Source organism: Symphodus melops (genome assembly GCF_947650265.1).
Source record: "Symphodus melops genome assembly, chromosome: 14".
Taxonomy (NCBI): domain Eukaryota; kingdom Metazoa; phylum Chordata; class Actinopteri; order Labriformes; family Labridae; genus Symphodus; species Symphodus melops.
Genome location: NC_136704.1, coordinates 25,076,227 through 25,085,662, shown reverse-complemented (window position 1 = coordinate 25,085,662; position 9,436 = coordinate 25,076,227). Strand labels below are relative to the sequence as shown.

The 9,436-nt window shown below is 48.9% G+C and overlaps 1 protein-coding gene across 1 annotated transcript; it reads right to left on the bottom strand.

The window, feature by feature from the left end:
• Nucleotides 1–1,402: 1,402 nt before the first annotated feature.
• On the bottom strand, nt 1,403–7,479 carry htr5ab (5-hydroxytryptamine (serotonin) receptor 5A-b). The gene is made up of 2 exons (XM_079360701.1): nt 6,643–7,479; nt 1,403–2,410 (listed from the first exon to the last, which is right to left on the bottom strand). The coding sequence occupies exons 1-2, from the start codon at nt 7,348–7,350 to the stop codon at nt 2,078–2,080; spliced, it is 1,041 nt and encodes a 346-aa protein (XP_079216827.1). The 5' UTR covers nt 7,351–7,479; the 3' UTR covers nt 1,403–2,077.
• Nucleotides 7,480–9,436: the final 1,957 nt, after the last annotated feature.

Sequence of the window (9,436 nt, the reverse complement as noted above, 5' to 3'; positions counted from 1 at the left end):
CAGACACAGAAACAGCCTGTTCTGAGCAGGGCTGAAATAGAGGGGTTTATAGACATGATCAAATACAGGATCAGAGTGGAATATGTGACCTTTAATATTGTCTTGCAGACTTTGCCTCGGCGTATAATAAGTTGTGTGAAAAACATTCAAAGTTAATTTTACACTATTTAAACCACATCATAGTAAACGTCCAGTGAAAACAACGTATCTAAAAACAGCTAATAATAGCGATGAGACACAACAGTTGTCTCCTAGCCGTGGTAGCGACGTGGCACAATCGTGGCCACGACTCCATAAAAATTGTATTAAACTATCTGATTGATCACCATGACTGAACCTCACCGTATCAATGACGCAACATGAGCTGACAGCAGGTTTTCATCTGCACACCCCCTTCCGTCTATCTGGTAATGTATGGCAGTGAACGTTAGCTGTGATGTTCCCGAGGATGATTAATGCCTCATCATGTTTCTCACCTGACGTTCTGTGTAGCACCGTTCATCGCGTAAAACTGGACATTTTGTAACCAAATAACTCCAAGTGTAATGGTGTTTTGTAAGTTCTACATATTAAACGTTAGCATGGTTGCATACTACGCGGTGTTAGCATGTCCCTGTGGTCATGCTAGCATCATGAAGCTGCACTCCTCTTCAATAGTTTCAGTTAAACTTTGATTTTTTTTCGACACATTGTTTGCTAATTGTCCTGATGACGCGTACATGCAGAGCAAACATGATGAACCTTTAAAAACTGAAACATGTTTAAACGTGTTACCACATTAGCATCATAAGGCTACGAAGTCAAGGTAAGCTAAAGTTAGCATTATTGCCTTAACTCGATTTTAAAGAGCAATATGTAACTGACGCCTACAAAACATGACGGAGCACTTCAACACAGCGTGTCTGACCACAGCGAGCGTCAGCAGCTCACTTCCTGTAACACGTGTGAAAAATAAAATCTACTGATCTGGCGACACGAGGTTTTCACTGGACAAAGACCAGAGTATCGTGCAGGATGCTCCCACCTGTGATCTCTCTCTCTCTCTCTCTCTCTCTCTCTCTCTCTCTACAGGAGCCGGCTTACTGCACATGTAGCAACTTTTTTTTTTTTTTTTTTAATCATGCTTAATTCCTTACATTACAATATTTTACATTATAGAATGACGATTAGCTTTCTGACTCCACAATGTCGAACGCTGGCAGAAGAAAGTGACACGTTGTGCAGGAAACGGAGGCGTTGTGTAAAATGATAAAGAGGCTCACTTGGTGTGCTGAGCCCATTAAGGATATCTGCTTCCCATTACCCCCCCCCCCAGTATAGCTCCATGAGTCTTACTTTAAACCATGCATGCAGTTTTCACTGTGGCTCCTAAAGTAACATATCCGTGGTTTATTTTCTCCTGCAAAAAATCGGTTGTTACACAGGTACACACATCACATCATGCCTGTCAGCTGATGTTCCCCTGCTGTCATCACTAACACAGGTCGGATATGGAAGGAAAACTGATGCACAGGTGGATGAAATCAGAGGAGACGTTGAACAAATGTGACGCCCGGGAGTTTGTGTGATTATTGATCTCTTTACGTTATAAACCTTATGTTGACATGATTTCAGTTGTTACTTCCAGGAGGAGTCGTACCGACCTCTCGGCTCTGACCCGGCCTGGAGATGTTCCTGTGAGACCCGGAGTATTTCCTCCGCAGCACCTCTGTGTTGTGTTTTTGTGGTAGATTTGTTGTTTGTGTGTTTTTTTGCTTCTCAGCTTGTATTTGTACATTCTTGTGTTTCTCAGTTTCTTCAGTAGTTATTTTTTGCTTCTGTTGTAAATAATCCACAGCTTGATCTTTGTTTATGATGAACACATTTTGTCGTGTGAGTTTGCACGTCTTTCTCCCGATTAATCCTGAAAGACGCCGACATGTGGACGTCGCTGTATCTGCCAGCTAATGTATTCCTCCTGTCTCAGTCCAGCTGTGAGGTTAGCTTAGCACGGTGAACACAAACAGCACAGTCATAGAGAGGCCATGGAGAGGAGGAACACTGAGCCGTGCATGCTGGTGTCGTGTTTCTGCTGAGCTCAGCGCTGGCGGGAGAAGAGGTTCCTCAGGGCGTTGTTGTAGTTCTTATTAAAGGCGGTGTATATAAGCGGGTTGAAGAAGGAGTTAGAGTAGCCGAGCCACAGGAAGATGCTCTTCCAGATGGGCGGGATGTCGCACGAGCACAACGGGACGATGAGCTCTGTGATGAAGAAGGGAATCCAGCAAAGTACGAAAACGCCGATGAGGATGCCCACCATCAGCGCCGCCTTTTTCTCCTTCTGCTCGCGCCACGTGTCGCCGTCTGTCTGGAAGGTCACGGTGGCGTGGCGCACTGTGAACACCATCTGCGGCTGCTGTGCTTCCTCCTTCACCTGGGAGGCAGCGGGTAAGAGAATAAATCAGAATTACAGCATCGATTTATGAGTCAATCAGACAAACCTCGTTAGCGTAAGAAAAGAAAACATCTCCAACAAAGACGAGCAGAGAACAAGGAAGTGATGAAGTGTACGCTCAACAAAAGATGGATTACAGTCGGCTGGAGAGACGTGTGAATGAACATCATTTAACACACTCACACAAACACAGACTGCTGTCTTAATCTGCATTTTCCAGAAGCCCTTTGTGTCACATTTCCCAAACGTCCTGCAGAGAAAGACAAAATGTCAGCACTAATCTGCAGACTGTCTCCTCACTCGAGTCGGCACGGCTGAAGGCTGACTCTTTTTTCTTTTTTTTTTCGTGCACATCATCAGGTGAGGCTGTCCAGCTCGTTCAGCATCTTTTATAAAAACAAACTGGACATACGTCCGAGGGTTCACGGTTGAGTTCTGTTGCAGATCCTGCACGCGGTCAGAGAAACCTGCTCCCTCCGAGGGGATTAAAGTGAATCGATACAGACCAGCAGGAACGGCATCTGATAAAATGGATCAAGCAAATCCATTTACAGCAGAGGCCAGAGGGTAAAAGCAGAGGAGGAGGAGGAGGAGGAGGAGGAGGAGCAAACTTTAACTCTATATACCAAATGGTGCACTTAACTGCAGAAAGTCCTTCATGAGTCTGAACTGGCTCACCTCAAATACAAACATCTGTCATTCAACATACGGAGAGCATTTCCTCCCAGCAAAGGAAGAGCAGAGGTTTTAATTGAGCTGTAATCTGATTGGTCCTGACGCGTTTCCTGTTTCAGAGCAGCTCTGTGATTGGCCATTTGCATCGTCAGAGGCGTTACTCGTGTTTGTAATTATTGACTTTTTGGGCTGTGTGCAAACAGCCCCTCCCCCCCCCCCAATGCAGCTTGTTGCATTTTGATGAAGTTTAAATTGTGACCTCGATTCAAACATTCAGACTATGAGCCGGTGAGTCGCCGAGGCCCGCTCCATTTATCCGCCTTGTTTGAGGAGGCTTCGTTCTAAACAGTGAAAGTCATTTTAAAGTTTGGCATCAGGACAAACTCGTCTGAGCTCGACATCCTTATGTGGAGGAAACAGCTCAGAGCTCGTCTGCAGACGGCGTTTCTCCACAACATGAGCAGGTCGACTCTGCGGGCGTGTCAGCGTTAACGCCCCTGCAGGCGGCGGGCGGCGGGCGCTGCTTCATGGTGCCATCAGCAGGTGAAATCCATTCTTCACATTCATGGTGATATTCCTGGTTTACATTTTGTGGGTCGTTTTCTGTGATTCTGAGTTATTTGTGCATCAGGGTCCATGAATCAGCGCCTCCCTTACTAAAACAGTCTATTCCTGGTGCCGTGTGTGTGTGTGTGTGTGCGTGTGTGCGTGCGTGCGCGTGTGCACGAAGCTCTTTATGTCTTTGTGTGGGCGTGTTGTTGATGGAGGAGAGCAAAAGGTTTATTATCTTGGCTGTTGATGCCATCGCTCACATCGCTCTGCAGAGCTCGCTGCCTGGACTCTCCCGTCTCGTGTTCTGGGAAACCATGAGCTCAGTAATGAAAGCACTTTATTCCAAACATATCGAGCACGTCTGTGGGAAGCACAATGACTAATAAAACATATTCCATGTAATTGCTATCAGTACCAGATTGAATGCCTGCGTAATGGAACTTGACGTTAAAGTCGGTCCATCAAAGCAATAAAACATGGAGCTAATTTAGCTGATTGGTCGTCCTCGAGCACAGCTGCTGATTTCAGTCCAAACGTGCAGAAGTTTGAGATCGTGCTTCACATGAGAGAGAGAGAGAGAGAGAGAGAGAGAGAGAGAAGGTGGTGGGTGTTCTCCTTCTCACATTTCTCCTTTTCTTTGTTGACGTTTGCCAAGTCTGATAAATGTATTGTTCATAAGAAGCCTTCTTTGTCGCTGCAGGATGAGTCCTGTTTGCTCTGCGATGAGAGGAAACATCTCCATCACTGTGTTTAGCAGCAGGAGGGCAGGTGGAGAGTGGGTGCCTTCGCTGTGTTCAAGGGGAGAATTTGCCTGATTAAATGTTTGCTCATGTTGGCAGAGCAGATCTAGACCTTTGAGTCTGCTGATTAGAGGAGCGCCACAGTCAGGAAGGTGCTGCGGCCCATTAAAGATGCCGGGGGAGGTATTTATAGCCTTCTGCCGACGCACATTAACGAGCTGCTGGTGATGAGCTCGACTGCTGCAATCATTTGTCCGTATGCTCAAACATCAGATTCTGTTTCCCCCGATTACTGCAGGATCGAGAATCAATAATGTCACAGCGTAACGTTTGTGTCGAATACTCAATCCTGATTGGTCAGTTGAGGAATTCAAAGGTTGGCAGACTCACTGTAAACATGTCAACGTGCAGAAAGCAGAAGTCTGTTTACATCACAAACAACACAAAAAGAGAGAGAAGAGGGCGTCGGAGTTTAAAGATGAGGAGGGGATCTGAGCCTCGCCATGATCACATGACCATGACATGTTCCTGACAGCCTCCATACATGGGACCTGATTATTAAACACAGTTACTCATCCGACCAATCAGGGCTTAATAAGTCCACATGTGACATCGACGTCAGGAAGAAAAGAAAATCTGATGTCGGCCGATCTGTAAGAATAGATGAATATCGACTCTTCAGTTATCCAACATCAAAGATGTTTAACAAAGACAAGATGTTCACTCAGCTGGAGAGTAACTGAGCATGTACCAGCGTCTCTGATTGGCTCTAACATTTCCTGTCTTATTGTCATTTATGGTCAGGGTGCAGGGACCTCAGAAATCAGGATGAATCCTTGATTTTGCTACCTGGAGAACCCCGAAAGAAAACAGGATGCTGCTGCTTGAATACGCCTTACCGGGGTTTCTGACAGCTGCAGACGACCTGCACAGACGCAAGTCAAGTGAGGTGTCAGCGAGACAAACACAGCTGAGGCAACAAGAGCTCCTTACATCTGGAGCAGCAAGAAAAAAAAAAAAAGAAGAAGAAGAAGAAGAGGTGCAAGTTCAGAGGGGGAAGAAGCATCGAAGCGTGGATCGTTTAAGTATGTGTGGAGCAGGCTACAGGAGCCAATCAGGCGCCTGCACAAGTAAGATGCAGTGATCAGAGAGCAGGAAGCACACACACACACACACACACACACACACACACACACACACACACACGAGTAAGTGTGTAAGTATGACAGCTCTTTGTAATCAGACTCCACCGTGCATGTTTACACCCCCCCTGAGTGTTAGCTCGTGTAATGTCTAATTCATGCTGCAGCGTCCGTCTCCGTCTCCGTGTCCTTGAACAGGCTGCATTAAAAGGCTCGGAGGACGGGGGAGCTGTTTCACAGTGTGGCCAGCGCTCGTCTGTCCCTGCCAGTTGGGTATCGACTGGCTCCGTTTAACGGGTCCCCTCGTGGCTGCTATCTGCACTTAGCCTCTCCTCTGTCTCCCCATCGCTGCTCCTGATTATCTACACATCAGACTGTTCATCCTCCCGTCCTGTGCTGGGTAATTAACCTTCTTTATCTAATCCCAGTCCGACTTGGACTCCATCCTTTCCTTGTGAGTCCCTTTCCTATTCTCTCTCCACACATTTGACTCTCTGATTGTCCCTTCTCTCCCCCCCCACGGGAACGTCTTCAAACTTTTCTCGGCCTTGTAGCACTCTGCACATGTGACCCGAGTGATAGTTTTAGCTGTCCGCACGTTAACTTTGAGCTGAGACGAGCGTCGATAGTACTCGATTTATTCAGCTGTCAAATATCAGTTCTCTGTCACCAGCAGAGGGCGCTATATTTATCTATCTACACAGATCGAACACAGATTTAAGAAAGGCATCAGCCGATATATTGGTATCTGTATTTTTTGTCTCTCCCTTCTTATTAGCGCATTAGCAGCATGCTAGCATGAGCTTTATACAAAGGGGTGATACAGGACTGTCCTTCCTCTTCCTCATGCATGAACCCACATCCAACCAATCGGCTGTCGTCTGAGGACCAGTCAGCCTCTCGGGGCTCGGACAGTTTCTCTGAGCTTGCAGTGCAGCCCGCGGTGTCTCATGCGCTCGTCTGAGGGACAACTTTAAAAGCAGGAGTGACGTCGGAGTAGAGATGCAACGTCTCCAAGCTGAAACCTTTTAGCTAACACGCCTGGTGGAATTGATGAGTGATGGTTCAGTAAGTGGTGAAGATGAGAGTTTGGAATAATCACCTCAGCCATGGGCGTTATTGTGTTGGTCTTGCGTGATCCTATCCGAAACTTTGCTGCCTTGTATATCTTCCAGTACACAAAGAGCACCACGCAGAGCGGCAGGTAAAAGGCTCCGAAGGTGGAGAAGATGGTGTAAGACGGCTCCTGGCTCACCTGGCACTTCATCCCCTCCGAGTACGTCTCCCCCCACCCGAAGAGCGGCGACAGCGAGATGATGGAGGACAGCAGCCACGTGAGTGCGATCATCACGTTGGAGATCTTCTTGCGTGTCTTGAGCGTGTACTGCAGGTGTCTGGTGATGGACCAGTAGCGGTCCAGCGCGATGGCGGTCACGTTCCAGATGCTCGCCGTGCAGCACAGCACGTCGAAGGAGATCCAGACCTGACACAGCACGCGGCCCAGCTTCCACGTCCTCCCGTTCAGCTCGTGGACGAGGCTCAGAGGCATGACCAGGGCGGCCACCATCACGTCGGAGATCGCCATGGACGCCACGAGGTTGTGGGGCACCCGGTGGAAGGTCCTCACCCTCAGGATGGTGACCAGCACCAGTAAGTTCCACACGAAGGTGGCCACCACCAGCATGGCCAGCAAAGTCAGCGCCAGGACGCTGAAAACAGAGAAGGGCCGGTAGATGTTTCCCCCGGAGTCGTGGCCGTCCAACGCTCCGCTGAGGTTGGCTGTCAGGACGCTGGTGTTCGGAGACGCCATGGTCGCTGCTCACAGCCCCGCAGCCAAGAGCCAGGACGGTTCAGAGACAGTTCCTGCACGTCGTTCATGCATCCTGCAGCAGAGAGAGAGAGGACTTCTTGGAACACGATATAAAAACCTGACGACTGTTAGTTAGTTAGCTGTCTTTAGAAGAGCGTCCGCCACCGTCATCCGCCACAGAGCTACTTTAATAGTCTGCACATAACAGTACAAGGTACTTGAGTGTCTGTCAAGCAAACTGCCTCCAACTTTCAAGTGCAATTTCATCTTCTGTTAAAAAGGCTGCAAAGTACTCTGGGACATCTCTGAGTCTGCATAAATATTCAGTTCCCTCCTCCCACTCACGTCCTTTGATTTGCATCAAAGTCAGGCCTCTATTACCAAATCAAGAGTCCTGAGTGCAGTCTTTGTTGTGCACTCGTTCACAAACGTCTTCCTTAAAGTCCAGCAGAGAGAGAGAGAGAGAGAGAGAGAGAGAGAGAGAGAGAGAGAGTCCTGTGGGGTCCAGTCTCCTCTTTTTCTGATTCAAAGGGGAGAAAAGATTTGACATGCCAGCTTTATGGACGCCGTCCCCGGCGAGGCGGCTCAGCGAGCGGTGCAGCCTGTCGGTCGGAGGATCTTTTGCACTAATTAAAGTGTTTACACAGAACGTGCAAAACGCAAGTTCACGTGAAAGAACACACACGATCACTTTTTTTAACAGTGAATCTTTTATCTGATTGAACGCCCCAGAGAGGAGAGAGAGAGTTTACTCAACGCTTGGATCGAGTTCTGCCAGGTCACCGGCGGCACGACGGATTTCATGCATCATGTTTTGGAAAACATTTTCAGACGCGCCTCATTTAAGACGTTAATTTCTCTTTTTGTTCTCGCTCAGTTTCACCTCTCTCTCTCTCTCTCTCTCCTGACGACCCAGCCACACTCTTTTTATTCTTAAAGCTGCAGCTCCGTCTTCGTCTACCTATCAATCCTTTCACTCGTCTCCTCTGATGACAGCGTAATGAGGGGATCCAGATGACTCGCTCAGGTTTTTTCCCAGGCCTCTTGGCGCTGCGGCGGCGTCCATAATTAGTGCAGCTAATTCCGATAATTCAGTTGGAATAAATGTGTCTAATTAAGTTTGAGTGAAAAAGCTGCTTTAATCAACTGGATCATATTCGACTGTTTGTCCTCTAATGACGTTACGTTGAGCGTTTGTGAGATTAATTAATCAATTAATGTTTCTCACATTTCCAAAGCACATATTGATTTTTTTTCCTTTCAGAGAATCAGAAAGAATTCCAAACTGAATCCACCACATGACGCTCGTCCTGTGTGTGTTTGTGTCGGGGTCTGACAGGTGGGAACAATGCGTGTGACCTGTGAGCCGGGTGTATTTATAGGACATGTGACTCTCAGCATCACAGACCGAAGGGTCCAGAAGCTCGCTCTTCTCCCCGCTCTTATTAACAAGACTAACAGCCGTGAAATTGGACGACCATTATTAAAGGAACAGGCGATCAAACATGCCTGTTTCCAGCATCAGACAGCCGCCGTCACTCAAAGACAGAAACACGAGGGCACAGGAAGAGGGCGAGGGGCGAGGGGTGAGGGGCGAAGGGTGAGTAGGGAGGAGCGAGGGGCGAGGAGCGAGGGGCGAGGAGTGAGGAGCGAGCGGCGAGGAGTGAGAGGTGAGGAGCGAGCGGCGAGGAGTGAGGGGCGAGGAGTGAGGAGCGAGCGGCGAGGAGCGAGCGGCGAGGAGTGAGAGGTGAGGAGCGAGCGGCGAGGAGTGAGGGGTGAGGAGCGAGCGGCGAGGAGTGAGAGGTGAGGAGCGAGCGGCGAGGAGTGAGGGGCGAGGAGTGAGGGGCGAGGAGTGAGGGGTGAGGAGTGAGCGGCGAGGAGTGAGCGGCGAGGAGTGAGCGGCGAGGAGTGAGGGGTGAGGAGCGAGCGGCGAGGATGTGAGCGGCGAGGAGTGAGGGGTGAGGAGTGAGCGGCGAGGAGTGAGCGGCGAGGAGTGAGGGGTGAGGAGCGAGCGGCGAGGAGTGAGCGGCGAGGAGTGAGGGGTGAGGAGTGAGCGGCGAGGAGTGAGAGGTGAGGAGCGAGGGGT

Bases quoted from the DNA above. Each gene is read 5' to 3' on its own strand.
- htr5ab (XM_079360701.1), bottom strand. From the start codon at position 7,350: ATGGCGTCTCCGAACACCAGCGTCCTGACAGCCAACCTCAGCGGAGCG. The intron at 2,411-6,642 runs GTGATTATTCCA...GCTGCCTCCCAG, and splicing joins CAATAACGCCCATGGCTGAG to GTGAAGGAGGAAGCACAGCA.